Source organism: Hakea prostrata, chromosome 5, assembly GCF_041222555.1.
Source record: "Hakea prostrata isolate BN-2017 chromosome 5, UWA_Hpros_2, whole genome shotgun sequence".
In the NCBI taxonomy this organism is placed as follows: Eukaryota; Viridiplantae; Streptophyta; class Magnoliopsida; order Proteales; family Proteaceae; genus Hakea; species Hakea prostrata.
This window is the reverse complement of record NC_142604.1, coordinates 12336254-12355499: the sequence shown is the minus strand read 5'-3', so window position 1 is coordinate 12355499 and position 19246 is coordinate 12336254. Positions and strand designations below refer to the sequence as shown.

Here is a 19246-nt window from a genome sequence, read left to right as displayed (position 1 = left end):
GATCTAGGAAGTAATTTCTACAAGCATACATGCTAGTTGAAACAGCACCATCTGGCAAAAGCATGTTAGCTTAGCTAGAAAACCCATTAATGCCTCCTTACATAAACACGGTGAATCAAACGTGATCTCAGTATGGTTTCCCTTCTTCTTCTTCTTCATGTTATTATTTTGAAGCCATATGACATGAGACTGATGAGATGTGCTTTCACAGACACTGTCGTTATTGCAGACATGGGAAAAAAACAACAATAAAGGAATGCCAGCCATCTTAGGATACCCTACTTGCAAGAGCCTATCACAAGCTGTAGCCAAAATTGTCAAAGAGCCGTTTTCTACTTTTACTGCCTTCTTTCTGAGGTGGATTCCGAGGAAGTGTCTGAAAAGAGACTGTTTCTTCTCATGTGGAACTAAGAATTGATCATCTTTCAGCAAACAAAGTCAGCAATCACAAGTTCACAACAGACGCACAAAAGATGGATATGATTGCAGAGAAATCTCTCCTAGTTTAATAATATATAAACATATGGAACTTAGTCCAAGAAATTACTACAAAATGAGAGGCACAATTTCAAATAAGTGAATAACTGTGCATTGGAACTGAGAAATACTAGACACAGAGACAAGGAAATTAAGCTCAAAACAAACAAAAAGCCTGACCGAATTTAGTTTATTGGGGCTATTAATCCAAACACAATCTTTATCTTCTCCCCCTAACGATACAAATTTACACCATCTGGATCTCCGGTGTAGCTTCTGCTATTCTAGATACCTCGGCTCCTCGAAAGCACATTCTTGTAACATGGGTTGTTGACAGACTTCAAAATCCGGAACTAAAACTGGAGGGTAAACCAGTGAGCTCATATCACCCCAACTTGCACTTTCTGCAGAACTTGTCCCGGCTGAGCTATCATTTACCATTCCATTCGCATCATAGAAACACTCCAGTCCTTCCAATCCTTGTGGGTTGCTATAGACCATTTCATTCAACATGGCAAGGTCGAGTTGGGTGTTTTGATTCAATTGAGAAGTACCCATGTCACTGAAGCAATTCATAGAGGACAAATCAATGGAATTTCCATAAATTGGTTGTTGGATAGAGAAGACATCAAGAGAGCATTGAAAATTAGGGCTTCCAGCATGAGCATGAGCATGTTCATCAGGGAATCTTCCACCAAGCTTGGTAAACAACTTCTTAAGGGAAGAATGGTCGTTGAGCCATGGGTCTTGAGGGATCTGGTGTGATATGGGTGTAGCCACTGGCATCTCCGGCCAATACGGATTTTGGTTGCAGTGGTCAGTGTCAGAAGGAATAAGAGTTCCGCCTGCTTTCTTCATCTCTTGCTGCTTGAGGGAGTTGAGTCTTCGAGAATGTTGCTCCTTTCTCTGCTTACCCAAAAGCTTCTTCTTCAGCCTTGTGTTCCAGTAGTTCTTTATATCATTATCAGTTCTTCCTGGGAGCTGAGCCGCTATGATTGACCACCTGTACGTTGTCCATGTAAAAAAGTTTCAAAAAAAGAATAGTGAGCAAAGACATGAAGAAAGCTATCATTTTCAATGAGAGGAAGAAAAAAGAAAAAAGAAAAAAGAAGAAGAAGAAGAAGGCCATGATCGATGGGATCACCTGCTTCCGATACTGATGTAGAGACTGCAAATTATGTTATCTTCTTCCTCAGAGAAACCTCCATGTTTGATGTTAGGGCGAAGATAGTTCAGCCATCTGAGTCGGCAACTCTTCCCACATCTGCGAAGGCCTAAAAGAACCAACAGAAACCCATCAATCCATCAAAATCTACATGTAAATTGAACAGAAATTTAGATAAGCAACAAGAGAAGAAGGGTTTTTAGATGGTTTAAAAACTAAGGTAGAATTAAGTACCAATCTTTTGGGGCAAGGCAATCCAGTTGCCACCGGTGCCGTGCTGCTCGATGTAAGACTTGAGCTTGGCATCTTCTTCTGGTGACCATGGTCCTTTCTTTACGTTGGCTTTGTCACAGCAAGGAGCTCTTCCCATGGCTTCTTTTTTGTGTTCCCAGCTAGCTCTTTTGAGTCTTCAGAGAGGTTGAACCTCAGCTATTTCTTCTTCTTCTTTCTCTCTTCTTGATGGTAATGTTAGTGTATAACTGTATATATCATGAGAGAGAGCGAGAGAGAGAGAGAGAGAGAGAGAGAGGAATTTTTAGAATAGCTGGAAAAGGAGAGACAAAGTTCCTGGAAAAGTCACGATTAAAAGAAGATTGATAAAAAAGAGAATGAGATGAAATGGTGTAAAGATGAACCTGGAGAAGTTATAGGATAAATAAGCGAGGAATACGAATTAGAGTATTAAAATAGAAATGCCAGAACAGAAGACCAGGATTTTTCTTCTTGTCTTTCTTTGCTACTCTAGAATCTACAATTCAAACGTCACCAGCTTATTGCTGGGCCGGCCTCCCCTAATCCTCCCCTACCCTTAATTAAAAAATTAGATCAATCCCTGAGCCTTAATTTCTCTTTTCAAATTAGAGAACCCTCCTTTTCCTTTTCATTATTGCAATTAATTATAAATTATTGGCTTCCTAAACGGGTTGCACAGTTCATGTTGGTTTGGTTCTAAAGATCATCGATGTATTTGGTAATTAACATTGGCGATCAGTTATTGTGTAAAATAGCTATCTTTTATTTTTCTACTAGACGATAAACTCATTCTGAATATTTTTTTCGTAAGTTCATAATATGAAAAAAAATTTTAAAAAAAATCACTAATAGTTCATTAAAAAAAGAAAAGAAAAATTACATTTGTAAAACATTGATCCTGCCTTCTTTGTCACACCTTGACATAATCATAAAGTTTCTTTTAAAAGAAATTTTTTTTTCCTTTCCTATTAGAAGACTTATAATCTAAGTTTGATTGTTTATACCATGTTTTCTTTTTCCACTAATAGTTGATCAATTTTTATAATTTTTTCAAAAGTAATCTCCTTCATCTACTATTTGAGTTCTTCTCATCATTTAGCGTGCATGCACTGAATGAGGTTGATTCCTTCCCCTCACCCTCCAAGTTTCTCGATTTTTCCCACCGATTAATCTCATAGTTTGTATCAGAACGTCTTGACCTTGTTGCTACACCCAACCGAATCGTTGGATCAACAATACGAAAATTTTTTGTTTTGAAAGGTACGGGTTGGAGAACTAAGTGAAAGGGCCAGGTTTATGAGTATGGGTTGGAATGGGATGGTCCCCGAGAACCTTCACCTTCAAGATCATTTTATTTTATTTCTGTTCTCTCAATGTCTTACACATTTTGAAAAAATTCATTCTTCACACTCCTTTTCTCTCCGATTCTTTCATAAAAAGGAAAAGAATAAACTATTTTAACAAACATCTACCATTTATTCTTCATTCTTCGGTTTTTAAAGAATAAAAGAACACCAAAATTGTTAGATATCGTTCCCTCATGAATTTCATATGTAAAATAGAGGTCTTTCTTGTCAAAAGCAGGTGGAATAAACTTCTTGTAGGTGTGCATCACAAAACTTACAAGTGGAAGTCGCAATCTGTATTACTTTGAATTGATAGGCAAGATCAAATTCATTGGCAAAGAAAAAGAAAAACCATATATATAAAATCTCAAAGTGGGTTTATAAGAGAAAGATCATATACAATTGCTTCTTCCATGCAAGTGATGAGCCCAACTTGATTGACTTGTTTCGTGAGTGGGAGACATGAGATGTTCAGTAAGTGCATAGGATCTAATGAATAACAAAATCAGCAAAGAAAGACCATTATAGTATTCTATACATTAATTAATGTTCCAACCCAAGACATCTAGAAGAGTTGCAGGCCCTAAAGGTGATGCTAAAGTAAGTATGAAAGATGGATTATTTTCCAATTGGTAGGTGGGCAAATGAAAGTGACCAAGCAATGGAAGTGCAAGTTCATTAGAAATAGAAAGTTGAAGATGATATGGTCATGGTCATGAAATTTAACTACGCAGTAGGTAACAAGTAATGAAGAAGAAATTAATTAGGTATTTAATAGGATCAAGTTTTTTTTAATTCACACTGAAGTAGGAGTTCCTTCTTGTACTATACGTACCCAGCTTATGTTCTAATACAAGTCAACGGATTTGTTACGATTCAACGATATAGCGGACCTTATGGAAGAATACATTAACTATAGAACTTAGTATTGATTTGAGCATTCCAAACTAGATGCTTGAGATGTAATTACTTGTACTTAAATCCTAATGGATCCTGACATTTTTTAATTGAAAATATGACTCACACCTTCAAAATTGGAAGATGAGGTGGAAGGATGAGATGAGATGGGTAGATAACAACATTAAGATTAACCTCTTTCTCATTAGTTGTGAATAAAAAATCATAAACAAATATTGTTACCAAACCACCAAATGAAGTTTACATTTCTACATTAAGGACCACATTTTATCTACCTACCCCAGGCAGGCAGGCAAGTAGGCATACATGAGTTAACAATACCCTAATGAAGGGTTAGTGACCAGTGATTACTGTGTTGTTGGCAAAACAGGAGAGAAAGAGAGGGTGCCCACATATTGTTGCATCACCAAATTGACCAATTTGAAGATTTGATGTGAGTGATAATGTCCCTTTATTGATTCAACTTTATAATCTGCAGCTCTATTATCTTCACCCAGGATGAAGACAAAGCTTGTACCTGCTTTTCTCTATTCCACACCTCCTTTCTTCCTGTGATGCTTATATTAGTCCTTGCTTTTGTGGTTTCAGGAAAGGCAAATCAAATAAAAAATGCTACAAAGTTAAAAAAAAGAACCCATCTTTCCAATAAGCAACAACTCAAATGGTTACCTCGTCTCATGTATCATGCCTGCGGAGGGACTTAAGCTGGAAGAGATGAGAAAAAGAAATCCATGAAATGGTGAATGGTCAAAGATCGTGTCCATTTCCCATCTTTTTTTTTCTATGTTATAAATATTTCTTTTCTCTTAGCTGTGCCTTTTTGATTTTTCTTCTCATCTTCTTACTTTATTTCCTCAACGGTAAATAAAGTGAAATCCTCACATAATGTTTCAACACGCAAGCAACGAAATGGTCTTCTTGGTAGGCCACTCCCCTCTTTCGTATGACCTTCTCTTTGATTTTGCAGCCATGGACCTACATGTTTGAATTTATCATTTTGACAAGGGGAGAGAGAGAGAGAGAGAGAGGGAGACTTCTCAGTCACACAGCTCAAGCCAACTTTCTTCTCAAGGTTCATTTGGTGTGTGTTGGGTATATATATTGGGTGGTGTTTGACGAAACCAATCATATCAACCTTTTCAATTCATAAACAACAAAATAGAAGACCTCAATTCAATATAAAACCCTTTGTAGGAAATTATATGAATATGATAATGACAGTAGCTAGACAGCCATAGGACAATGTGAGCCTTGGGAAAACTGAATTGACCATGGTTTTGTGTGTTGGAGAGCCTCGTTCAATCAGTGATCACTGTTCAATGGATGTTACAGCCCAAGACTGTGATGAGAGTAACAAAGTCAAAGATACTTTCACAGTTTCACCCATAAAAATGCCAGCAACCACACAAAGACATTTTGATTTGATTAAACAAAAAAAAATGACATTTTGATTTTGGATTTTGGCATGTCTTAGGATTCTAAGTACATCCACTGTATTGAAATTGAAAGATCTCCATAGCTAGCTTGGATAATTATGTGGGGTTCCATTATACGCACTGGAATAGTCTATACTTGATTTGATTGATGTATGGTTCATTTTTATGTTTTTATTTTTATTATAATTAATTATTTATCATTAGGATTTCAATAAGATGAGATTAGATCGAATATTTTTAAAATTCTAACCCTAATTGTAAATACCATCTGATTCTAAATATATAATAATGAAATAATGCATAATTTCATATTGATGTTGTAATCCCACTGAACTTGGTTGTAATCTAAGGCTGCCTTGATTGCACTATCACCCACCCTCAATCCAGAATTTTGAGATTATAAAGTATTGAAGCTTCTTCTTTTTTTAAGGGTAAAGATACCCTAATGAAGCTCAGGGGATCCAATATGTCAATGAGAGAACTGTATGATAAGGGTAGGTGCATACAAGTCCATTCTTTTCTTTTCTTCAGGTTGGTAGGGATTTGGTTGATGGAGACTGTAATTGCCGGATTAAAGGTGAGGTTTTGGATGTGAGGAAGGAAAATCAATGAGGGAGTTCTTTTTTGCTTGTTCCTGAGCAAGAGACTGTGTAGATCAAAATGAAGTGAAATAATCTGAATCATTAAAACTCAACAGTAAGTGGCCAATTTCCAACTTCCACAACAAGACAAAGGTCTCAATGATGGATTTTTGATTCTCTGTATAGATCCCTAGTTTGGGGGGCTATGGTTTGGTGCCCATGGTCATTGAATAAGATGTCAGCAAGAAAATGAGAAATTGTTAGAAATTTGCTTTTGAAAGAGGGAATTGCAGTGAGCAATGGCGGCTATGTCTAGATCATGTAGCTTCTTAGATAACCCTGACCCAGTAAGAAGTTACTTTGGTTGACATTTTAGAAAGGTTTTATGATTCTGATTACTTCAATATTCCTGTCAAAAATCAAGAGCTTCATTATTGCTTAACTTTTCTAGAATCATCTTCTTCTTCAACATCAAGTTTCTTTGGTTGGTGGCCTAACAACACCTCAAGGTAATACATTTTGGACCCAGCCCAAGTTCAGCAACTACATTGGGCTACCAGTAGTTTTGGACCCACCTAACTTTTGCAACTATCTTGGGCTCCCAGTAGTTTTGGACCAAGGTAATGTTACCCTCTCTCTTTCTATTATCCAGATTTGGCCTGTTATATTTTTTACTGGAATTCTGATACCCGTTTTGAAATATGGACCAGCATCAACATGTTTTGGTGGGCGCCCGAATGACCCGTTTTTGGAGATTTGTGATGAAAGCAGAGGGGTTGTGGTCGACGCATTTACCTGATTGGAGTGTATATGTATATATCTTATGTTCGTCTACAACATTATTTAAAGATTTGAAAATTTCCAATTAGGGTTTTGGGTGAGAGTTCTTGTAATGTCGTTCTTGGTGATTGCTTGTGAAATCTCCTTCTATTCTTCTTCTACATAGTGAAAACTCTTCGTCTTCGCTCATGGACATAACATACTACATTGATGTTCAAACAATGTTAAATCTCTGTGTATTTTTGTTTTGTCTCTATTTCAGTTTGCTATTTTGTGGTGTTTATTTTAACACGGTCAAGTCTAGTTTTGGACCCTATGTTACCTTCATAGCTAGAATTATTGATCCTTTTTCTCATGCAGAATCATTCTAACACCGGATAAGAAAAGTAAAGCACTGCAAGAAAATATGGAAGTCGTTTAAATCATCTAGCTTCTCAAGCCCCACTCAGCCCCACTCAGTAACTCGCTTGGTAAGATCTTGACAGGAACACAAAGTCTTCCAATAATCAGACGAGATGGGAAGATACCAATGTTAAGATAAACCTCTTCTCCATTAATAATAAATCAAAAGTCATAAATGATGTTACTGAACCACAAAATCATGTCTTACGTTTCTGCACTTATGACCACATATTATCTACCAACCCAATTGAGGCAAACAAGTAGGCATGCATGAGTTAACAATACTCTAATTGTTGGCAATGCAGGAAGGGTACCTACATGTTGCTATAGGAAACTTGCATCACCCATTTGAAGATTGAGTGATGATGCGCCTTTATTGATTCAACTTTGTAATCTCCAGCTCTTATCTTCACATAGAATGAAGTCAAATGCCTAATTAAAAAGAAATGACCATTTTTCCTTTAGTTATATAGATCTTGTTTGCAATTGTTATCGACATTCTCATCTGGTCCAAAGAACGGGCCGTCCTCGGCGACCGGGCTGTTCTTCCCCAATTATCATCCCATCAAAGAATCCCCCGGCCGGGTATGTAGGTCCTTCGGTCACCAATCCTGTTTGCAAGGGGTCCCGTGGCGCCGTGGCTTGTGCTCCTGGGTGCCCGGTGTCGAATCCATATCACCGGGTCTCCTCGGCCCGGGGCCGTCCGGCTCACACTTCTGGGCCTCGGTCATTTTGGTGGCCGGGTTCCCCTTTGATGGCCCCGGCGCGACTCCCTTATTTGCGCCTCGGTCCTCCTGCGCCATCTCCCCCCCCCCCCCCCCCGGCGGGCTCCGGCTGCATGCCTCTCTGGAGGTATGAATCTTTTCCCTTCCCGCTTGCGGATAGTGCCCGCCAATCTCTCTTTGCTGCTCCCTTCGGCTGTTTTCATCGTCTCTTGGTCTTAATTCCTTTGGGTCTGTTTGCTGGCCTGGCTACTCGTCGTCGGGGGTTCCCGTCCTCGGGGCGGCCCCTTTCCTTTGTTTTGGTCTTGGCGGCTGGTCGGTGACCATGGGCGTGTTTTCTTGCCTCCTCAAGTAAAGGTTACTAGAAAGGAAAAATAAATTACAAATACATGAACTTTGAAAGTTAGCACTGTTGAGTTTGAAACTGAAAAACCCATAATACCATTACTTATCCATCTTACCATTAAAATGACCTAACCACTCTTACTAACCCACTCAGGTTGAATATATCCACAATATATCACTTGTCGATGACAAATTAAAGACAGCAACCTAACCTAAGCCTTCAGATAAAAGCTTCATTGCTGGTGGTCTAGCTCTAATCATTCTTTTGCTGCTGGATATTGGTGGCATTTTACTGTGAAGCAATGCAGGATTCAACATAAGACACTACTTGTTTATGAAACTTGAAGATCATAGCTCTGCTGTTTTAATCTATTCTCCTTCTAATTCTGCCCCTACTTTGGAGGATGGTGAGGTTTCTAGGGTTTCCTCATGGAATATTCTAGTCGTTTTCATTCCTCAATTTTCCTTTCGGTGGAGCATCCTTTTGAAACCTTCTTTTGAACATGGGCTTGATAGATAACACCTGCAGCAGTTTCCGTTCTTTCTTTAGAGTTTGAATTCAAGTTACAAATCTGAAATTCACAGTAAAAGTGATGCAATCTTGTATTGACATCATCCAAGCTTGGAAAGCAAGGCAAATTAATTTGAAAAGCCTTCGACAAAATATGATGATTCCTACCTATTTATACTCTGTTTGAGTTGATTACTAGGGAAAGGACGTAGTCCACTCAGTCCTGTGTTCGTACAGGTGAGTGCTCTCCGGACTAGAGAGTCAGCCATGTTGTTAAGCTCCCTAAGAATGTAGCAAAAACTAACCGTGCCAACATAAGAGGAAAGGGTTACAATGTCTTTGACCACGCCCATGATTTCAATGTTGGGTTGGGATTGGCCTTTTGCAAATTTGAGTCTTCAGCTCAAACCAACTTTCTTAAATACCATGATGAAGGTGGTGATTACCTCGCCTCGTCTCATGCCCACGGAGAGACTTAACCTGCAAGAAATTCATGAAATGGTGAAAGGTTCAAAGATCTTTTCCATTTTCCTTCTTGTCTTTCTATCTTATAAATATTTCTTTCTCTTGTCCGTGCCTTGTTGATTTTTCTGTTAATGTTCTTATTCTATTTCCTCACTTAACGTTTCAACACGCAAGCAACGCAATGGTCTTCTTACACTCCCCTCTTTCGCATGACCTTCTCTTTGTCCACGTGTTTGAAAATATTCTTTTGACAAGGGGAAAGGAGAGAGATCTTCTCTTTTCCTTGGGTAACTTGCTTCATTTCTTTGCATTAACTGTCAAACAAATCGATTTTGGCCGTGCTCTGCCGTTGATATTCAACCATCAAAGATCAAAATCTCAACCGAAATTTTAGATCCGACAATCCGAAATTAGGCTTGACAGTCATGCGCAATAAATACGCAGGACTGAAGCAAAATTCTTTACTTGATGCCCATGGTCAAAGAACAAGATGTCAGTAAGAAGAAGTGAGAAAGTTACAATGACCCACGACCGGTATAGTCATAGATCAGCTTCTAGATAACTCTAGCACAAGTTAGTTTGGTTGGCATTTTTTTAAGGGTAAATTACACGTAAACACTCTATATCTACAATCAATTATGTCTACTATTCCTAAAAAGAAATAAATTACAAATGCCTCTTTACTGTTAATCAGTAAAACTGAATGATGATAATAATAGTAAGATATATTTATTATTGATTTTTTTTAAATATAGAATATATAATTAATTACAAATTTAAAGGGTATATATATAATTTGTCCTTGTTTCAATGGTTTTAAGGCATTTAAAGACTAGGCCTTATTTATCTTTGGAAAGCACATCGCTCCAATTCTGTTAGAATGATTAATAGTGCTACTATAAAGACCACTATACCCTTGTGCATGGTATGGGATGAAAATTACATTTTACCTCTTCTCACTCGTTCGAGAATAGCCGCTATGTTTCCTTTTACAGAAAATATTTGCAATGAACAAACCAAGACTAACAACCGACCTGAATGTTATAAAATTTCTAGTCAACTAGTTTTCTAGTCAACCCATATCAGTGTATTAAATAAATCCATTAAAAAGGTATTTATTTATTTATTTATCAAAATTCAGTGATAAACCCTCTCCTAATGTATAGTAAAAAGGTATCATGAGGAAAAAAGACCCATCACCAAGGGATAGAAAGAAAAGCGGGAAATGTGTGGAGGGATGAAAATTTGGAAGAATCATTTTCTCACAACCATTCAATACCGGATAAGAGAAGTAGCTCTGCAAGAAAATTTGAAAGTAGTTTGAGTTAAATCATCTAGCTTCTCAAGCCTCACTCATTGGAAGAATCAATATCTTGATAGGAGCAAGGTTTTCCAGTAATCAAGTCTAAACCAGTTAACACAAAGTACAATGAAGCAATCATCCTTTACTGCTTGAAGATGGCAATACAATCTGTGAATCTCCTTGTAGTACTTATTTCTACATGAAAAAGGAAGAGCTTACTCAACCTCCACCGTCCAACCCAACTTGTCCTCAACCAAACCCCTCTGGATGCCAGTAAGGGTCGAGTGTAATTCACGAGCCACCGACCCATCTCCAGTTCTGTATTCGACCCTGCACCAAATTTGATAGATAAACTCACAAATATGTGCTCAGAGAAAAGATGTACACGAACAAAATTTTTCATTAACTCATGATACCCAGTTTCGAATTTCAACAAGTGGTGACTGATTTGACTTCAGCAACACATGATATAGCAAATTCATGAGCTAGCTTTTAATTTATGTTTTACTTAATGCGTGACTTTAGAATTTTCAAAAAAAAATGTAGTGAGGAGGAGCAAAAGCTAGAACTACCCAGAAAGGTATTCATCATTTTTGAGTTCTTTAAGCAATTCACCTTCAGTCCTACAGTTGCAATGTAAGGCATAAGCAGCAGAGCAGTTTACCTTTTACCCTGGTATGTAACACTGCCTACTGGAGCCACAACAACAGCAGTTCCTGTGCAGAAGACTTCATCAGCTTCAAGCAAGTCCTCCACTGGAATAGGACGTTCCTCAACCTGATCAAGTCTGGGTAAGTTTAACAGGCAAAAACTTGCATTTCTAGAAGGAAGAAGAGAAAATTGAATAATATACACAAGATCACAGAAACCTCAAATCATCCATTTGATAATGATAACATTGATAACATATAGTTTATGATGGCAGCGGATACAGCTAACCTGAAATGATCTTAGTGAACAGGGAGTGGAAGAAATTAATAACTGAAAAAGGAGGGGAAGAGAAGGAAAGAACTTCAATCCAATACAGAAGTTGCAATCAACTCCTTCCAGAAATGTTCAGTCTCCTCAGAATTTTAGCATGGTAGCACCCAAAGTTCAGGACTCCCAAGTCCTTAACTGCTTTTTGAAACTCTGCCATGGATGACATATAATTCATGGAACTATCCTTCAGAATATTACAATAACCAGATAGCATCACCACAGCCCTTTCTTAAGATATACTTCCAAGAAGTAATTGCAAGGAAATCCCGTTCATCGTGTAAATATCTATATCAAAAGGTGTCCACATATACACAAGGAAAGAGATTTCTCACTCAAAATTGATCTGGGACTAACACTCCCCATTAGATGTAGCTGTGTCGGAACAGCCGTACAGATGGCCACAGAAGAACAAGAGGATGAAGCCAGAAAGAACCAGAAGGAAGGTAGGAAAAAACCAGCATCAAACCATGGAGCACTGATTTGTAGGGATAGAAGATGTGGGAAGAGAGACACAGATAGAAGGAACTAATTTGTGGCATACGGTAGTGTGCTTGGGATATCTTCCAGATGAAAAAATGAAGAAAAGAAAATTCCTAAGATGGGCCGGGTGTATAAATTGGTGTTTCAGAGTTCACACCTCTGCCTAGCCACACCACTGCAGTGCCTTCCCAGCGCAACATATGAGTTTCAATATGAATTCAACACGTAGATTAAGACAAAGATGTTCTTAAAAGAGTAAAGAATTGTATGATCACCTGGTATCCATGTGCGCTAGCTATGCTGATGATGCTTTTTCTAGTGATTCCAGGCAAAATAGTTCCATGGGTAGCAGGTGTAGACAGAGTTTTACCCTGCAAATGCGAAGATCTGAATCATAATGAAAGCCAAAAAAACTCACAATAACAGGGAGTTGAAAAAAGGTTGAATGATGGTGAACTTTCCAACAAACAACCTAGAAGCGAACCATTTGCAAAACGTAGGTGGAAAATATGGGGCAACACCTTTTGCCAGGGCAAACAGAATCTGCTGTTCACTCTGTTTCTCCTGAGCAAAACTCCAACTAATGACCTTATTTCCTCTCAATTCCTATCTTGCATGAATAATGACCCATTATGACATTCCAAACCCAACTGTGGTTTTACTAAAATCGATGATGTGAACTTCTTCACTGTCTTCATTTGAGAATTCATAATTTCTAGTTCTTTTTATGACACATGACCAGAATTCCAAATTGAATCTCCAGGGTCCTTCTAGATCCCATAAAGTTCCAATACAGCATAAAGAATGAATTTATAAATAACTTGTACGACAATGCATTGGGCGATAAATTTCTAGCTTGGTCGACAGCAAAAATTCGAACTTTGCAGCCAGTGGAAATCTGGCCTGCAATGATTCAGCAGGAGAGGACTGGGATGCTGCTCAAAAACCAAGGTTCAGGTTCGGTTGGTTAGCCTCTGATTGCTTAATGTAAGGTAATTGGTGGACGTTTTGTGTCTTTGATAGGCAACCGTCAAGAGTAAGCTTTCTCAAATAGGTCACTATTGTTTTTCTGTTGTAAATAAACTTTCATTTTTTTTAATCTAAGAACCTTTACCTAATGCATTGGGCAAGGACTGAACCCAGTTGACTGGATTTGGAATGGGATTCTTCCACATATTAATAAGGCGCAAGTGCATAAGGCTCCCACTACTGCAGGATCTAAGGGGCAAATGTACACAGCCTTAGTGCTGCCTATGCAGCAGAGGTGGTTACCAAGAGAATCTTCCACATAATGCTCAGATATTTAAAGTTTTACAGATAAATGAGGCTCTCAGAAAAAGAAAATGACAAGTTTCACACTGCACATGATAATTTCAGTCAAGGAAGATCTGTATTATACGTGTTGAAACTTAAGAAAATTACTGATTGTTCAACTAGTAGTACCTTCACGATGAAAATATTACAAGAAGCCACCTCCTCCAGATGCTTATTTGTCATGGAGTCTAGGAATAAGACATCAGAGAATCCCTTACTCCTTGCCCTAGTTTGAGCTTTCAGAACCTACACAATTAAAGGAGGCCACAGGTGAAGACATAGCGACATAGACATTAAGTAAACATCACCTGTGCAATGGACAATGCATCTTAATGCTGAATGCTTCAACAAAACCATGGCTTGACAGCAACAGGAATAAGGTTACACAAGATAAAATCATTACAAAGAAAATCAGCACAGAATTCCTTCCTGAAACCCCAAAAAAAATTGAAGGCATAAACATTAAAAAATGGAAGAAATGCCAAAAATTAAATAAGGCAATTTAGGGTAAAATACGGTACAAAGTGGAAATAAAAACTTCAACATGGTATGTACAGATGTGAGGATGAGGGCACAGAGAAAACAAAGTGTTGCTTACCGGTGCATAATTGGATATGGATTTCACACTCCCAGTCCCGCCAGGGGTGGCACGATGATATTCATCTTCCACAAACAAATTGATGGGAGCTGTACCTTCCTATAAATGAAAGAATCAATATTGCCAAGTTGAAATTTGATTTTCAATAAAAAGAAGGCATACCCAGTGCAGTGCCCAAGGATCCCACCACTGCAGGGTCTAGGGAGGGTCACATGCCTTAACCTGCTTTCACAGAGGGGTGTTTCTATACTCAAACCCAATGGAGCAATTTTTACCATTGCACTAAGACCTGCCCTCTTCATCTTTCAATAACAAAACTTACCAAAATACGTAAATTGGACAAAAACAAAGGAAAAGACAAAATACTTTGAAATAGTTGCCAACAGGGGAAGCATATATGACAAATGTGTACTCAGGAGCTGGAGCCAAACCCAGTATAGCTCCACTTCCCATTAGCAGAGGCCGAAGATACAAGGATCCCTTCCCTGGAGGTGGAACCTGTTTCCAGAAATTGCCAGTTGAAAACAGAAACAACAACAGAAGTTCAAATGGTAGTCGTTGATGACAAAAAGTCATTCCAGAAAAAGAAGGAACAGAAAACTCAAAAGATTCATCTTGAGATTCATCTTTTGTTGCTCTTTTGTTTATTGTCTTAAATTAGGATGATTACCCAACGCTTGTTGGCCAGAGCTACTTGCTTCACAGCATCAACAAATTGCTCAACAGAGGGTGATGGCATGCACATTCTCTCAGCGCCTATCTTCATACGCATAGCATTCTGATCTGGACGAAAGAGCTGGACACGACCATCTTCTTTCCGATAGGCCTTTAGACCTTCAAATAGTCCCTGTTTAGATTTTCAAGAGATAAAGTTACCATCAAGTGTAGTAAATTTCATGGCTGGAAGTTAATCATGGCAAGTGGGAAAACAAATTATGTATATCAATCTACATTTGTAAGGGTGTGTCTGTAAACTTAATCCCATTTCAGCTTTTTACAGCCTTATGATCTCAAGATGGAACTATTGTGAAAGTTTTCAAGAGAAATGAAAATCAGCTCTCCTGAAGAAGTAAAATGATTCAAAGTGAACATGGGCAGTAGCTATTGATTACTACTCTTACATGAGAATCCCAACTGACATCTTGCAAATATAAACTCACACAAATGAGCCTCTAGTTCTTATCCAATTGTTTAAATCCTCCATAGAAGAAACTCATGACCCCGCAAAATCATTAACCGTCCATGAAATCCTAAAGTGAGTGAATCCTCTTTTTACATTGCAGCACATCTGCAAAGGCCATTCAAATTCCATGCCATGTAGTTTCCAAACAAAACCCAAGTCGAATGTAGGATGAAAACTTGTAGGACACTCAAAAGTGAACTCCATCTGAAACTCAAGTACATTTAGTGGCTTTACCCAACCCCACACCCCAAAAAAAAAAAAAGAGAAAAGGTATATTTAGTGGTCCATTTTGTGCACAAATGGCCTGAACTCCACACTTTTTTGGCAATCCTTGCTTTTCCAACCTGACAGTACCCACCAAACCATGCCAGCAAAATCCAATACTGTTAAATCCAGCAGCCTAAGAAACCTAACATGTGATAAGCTTGCATATTTACTCACTGGAACCATTATTCTGTATATTTTTGCTATTCAATCATGTTTCCTGATTAAATGGGAAAATTTTCCCCTAGAGGAGGAGCTCTTTTAAATTTTAATAATTTGTATCTTGAAGTGGAAATTTGACAAGTACAAACCTGCGCATTGTTTAAGATTCCAGATGCTGGGCTCAACTCGATCTTACCAAAGCGATTGAGTTCACCAGCGCAGAACTTCTCATTATCTGAACATTTCATTATGTACATGTAGTCGGTCGGGACAAGACCATAGCCAAGGTTATCCCAGTCCAAGTCAGGATACTCAGCATCTCCCCTAGAACAATTTCCACCAAAAAAGTTAAGTTCCATAATAAAATATTCATTGGAAAGAATGGTGGATAATATCAGAGTAAAATCCAATTAGGAGGACACTGGGCCAAAAGAAAAACACATTAAAGACATCTTAAAGACTGGTGGAAACCCTTGCGAGTTACACATCATGCAGAGTTCCAGAGTAGGATGGGAAACACATTGATGCCAAAATAAAGCACATACAACATGCTACAGAGTCTGCTGTTCAAGCCCCCTATTAGTTTCTGCATATGGCGATTTAGTTTTCAGGCTCAATTTTATATACTGCCAAGACTAAACGGCAGACCCATTGCTATTAATGATTCCTGATGCTTTGGAAGTTCTACACTTCTACATAATCGAACGGAGACCCAAATCCTAATCAACAGAGAGAGCAGAAATTCATGTTCGGTAAAAGGTGGAAAACCATTAATATGCCAGCACTGACACCCTTCAGATGGACACTTTCATTTCCTAATATAAATGGAAAAAAAAAAAAAAATACACAAAGAATAACATTAACTGTCCAGATGCCATCTTAACCAAAGTCTAGAACTAGAAAAAGAGAATCTAATTGTAGAGTGACAAAAAAAATAAAAAATACAGCCGGATCACATAGCATTAATCTGCATTTTCAATATGATTACCTGTAAGTAGCAGGTTCAGCCACCGATTGCAAAGAAGATGCAGCCTGAGATGTAAAGAACTGCAAAGATGCAAAAAAGTAATTCTGTTTATGGTTATCCAAATCATATTCTTAATCTTTATTCGTTATCATTGGAACGGTGAATAGTTAGCAGCACCAAAAGCATCATCCCGTCATTGCTGCTTTCAGTAATTTGCATGGTGAATCATTCACTAGATATTCATGTATACTTGAATTCCATCCACTAAAACAGTGAGTAAAACTTAAACAGACTAATTCTATGAAGCCATTTTGACCCTCCAAATTCGCCTTAAAGATTTTCTTGCCTTGCTGGGAGTATAGAACATGTATTAAAAGGCGTCGAGAATTAAGACCCAGGTTGTGCAAGTTGCTGGGTCACTCAGGACCAGCTCCATTCGTAAGAACCTGGAAAAACTCATCAAAATCTTCCAGTTTACGTCCATTTTTGTGGTTTGAAAATGGTGAAAAACCTATGAGGAAAATTCTGCTATTTCTGCCGCTTTTTTTCTTTCTTTTTCCTTGAGAAAGCATAAAGGAGAACTAAAAGGATTTAATAATTGGACATCTTCTATCTTTTGTCCTGACCTGTAACTTTCATCATCAGGAATGCAAATCAAACCTGCAATCCTGGAAGCCCAATGTCAAAACCAGATTCCTAGTTTTGGTTCATCAGAGCCAGGAATTAGGGATGTAATCTAAATATTCATCATCTCCTACCTTTACACAAACGAGGCCTGGCTTTGCTTCTCATCGAACAACGTTTTTAATGAAAACAACCAACAAAGAGACTATTGAGAAATCACAAAAAAAAAAGTTGTAGTGATAGCTCTTTTAGATCCAAAAACTAATTAAAACTAAAGGCAATTTAAAGACAGAAAGGAAGAGAAATCTAACCTTGGTAAACGAGCGACCATTACTTGAAAAGAGAACCAAACCCCGAAGGTTGATACTCTTCTGGAACATGGTTGCCTCTGTTTCTCTTTAAGTGAACTGTTGCAACTTACACGTCCCAGCAAAATCTAAAATGGGAAGAACAACATCAGAAAGAATACAAAAGAAACAGAGAAACCAAGAGCTAGAGTGTAGCAAACAACCTTGGAATCTCCACTCTCCAGTGAAGAGTATGGTGTGAAAAACTGAAAATCAAAATGAACCCAGAAGAGGAGAACACGGTGGCATTAAAAGAGAGAGAGTTTTCTACTTTTAGAATCTTTTCTCTCTCTTGAAAACCCAAATTCGATGGATGATCTGCCAACTGGTGTGACATAAAGGTTAAAAATTTGACAACAGTGACTGAATCAACTAAACCCAACTTATTAAATCTTGATCAGCAGTAGCCACTTGGTGTGAAGTGGACTCGACATCGCAATATTGTAATGAGATTTCAGACCCAAAAGTGCAGAGCAAAAGTCAAGAAATGAGAGACGTGGTTCAAATTTTGTCAGAGGCCACACCGATTCACTGCCACAATATACGATATTTTTAACAAGTGGAAGTGGAACCCGCTCAGCAGTACAATCATTTGGAAAGACTCGTTCGTGCTTGTACGAAGTGTCAGAACGGAAATCGTTCGCTAGGAAACCGATACGCAGTGGTGTCGGTCTTTTATGAATTATATAGAATTCACGTGTAATATTTTAATAAAGAATCTCTTCCAACAAGAGGAATCAATTATACTATAAAACAATGTCACGCAATTTCTTTAAAAATGAATCTCTGACCATTTTGCCCTTCTCTGTAACTGAGAACCCTATGGTACGGACTAATTTTTATCTGGAAGCTCAGAACCTGGGAGCTTTGCTCAGTATCCATGCTCTGCATCATGACTCATGAGTCACGACTCACGACCTCTCATTTATTTTAATATGGAACTGGCTAGAGAGTGAGGACCACTTATTTATTTTTTTTAATATAAAATACAAGGTCTTAAATAATTTATAGATTTCAATTTATATAAAAAAAAATTAATTTTATCATCATCGAAAGGTTGTTTGGGTGGTAGTTACCGACCCTACTTCTTAGGCTCTTTTTGGTATCAATTATCATTGTCAATTATGAGAAATTTTCATTATTTTAAATTGTTTGACATCTATTCTGAATTTTATTTTTATTTAAAATAATAGAAAAACCTTCAAAATCCATAATGAACCTTTTGTCCATTATGGATTATGATGAGAATTTCATTATCTTCATTTGTGTAAGTTTACTTAAAGTTCTATAAGTAAGATGAGGGTAAAATAGTCAATACACATTCTTTTATAACAACCATACTTTTTCCTTCTTTTCTCACTTGTTTACTATCATTTTTAACAATTTTTTATCTTGACACCAAACTTATTTTCCATTTCATAATTTATTTTCGATCAGATTCACCTAACCATTTTTCATTCTTGACCAAAAATGAATTCTTGTACTTATTTATTTTAAATAGGCATAATAGAGAATGAGAATTGATACCAAAAAGAGCCTTAATACAAAACTATCAATTTCACTCAAAAAAACGAAAATTATTAATGAAAAATAATTTATGGAATATTTTCAGTGCACACATGT

General features: G+C 37.7%; 2 protein-coding genes across 3 annotated transcripts; both read right to left on the bottom strand.

Moving 5' to 3' along the window:
* Nucleotides 1-456: 456 nt before the first annotated feature.
* On the bottom strand, nucleotides 457-2114 carry LOC149015190 (transcription factor RAX1-like). The gene is made up of 3 exons (XM_089155999.1): nucleotides 1877-2114; nucleotides 1622-1751; nucleotides 457-1480 (listed from the first exon to the last, which is right to left on the bottom strand). The coding sequence occupies exons 1-3, from the start codon at nucleotides 2010-2012 to the stop codon at nucleotides 757-759; spliced, it is 990 nt and encodes a 329-aa protein (XP_089012125.1). The 5' UTR covers nucleotides 2013-2114; the 3' UTR covers nucleotides 457-756.
* Nucleotides 2115-10639: 8525 nt separating this feature from the next.
* Nucleotides 10640-18101, bottom strand: LOC149015189 (branched-chain-amino-acid aminotransferase 2, chloroplastic-like). 2 transcript variants are annotated; one of them, XM_089155570.1, is made up of 11 exons: nucleotides 17788-18101; nucleotides 17588-17712; nucleotides 16674-16732; nucleotides 15835-16009; nucleotides 14747-14923; nucleotides 14443-14574; nucleotides 14077-14175; nucleotides 13608-13724; nucleotides 12440-12535; nucleotides 11368-11480; nucleotides 10640-11033 (listed from the first exon to the last, which is right to left on the bottom strand). In XM_089155570.1, the coding sequence occupies exons 2-11, from the start codon at nucleotides 17654-17656 to the stop codon at nucleotides 10919-10921; spliced, it is 1152 nt and encodes a 383-aa protein (XP_089011696.1). In that variant the 5' UTR covers nucleotides 17657-17712; nucleotides 17788-18101; the 3' UTR covers nucleotides 10640-10918. The 2 variants fall into 2 exon arrangements, with proteins under 2 accessions (XP_089011696.1, XP_089011695.1); XM_089155569.1 differs by having other exon boundaries at nucleotides 17588-18101.
* Between the last annotated feature and the right edge of the window lie 1145 nt (nucleotides 18102-19246).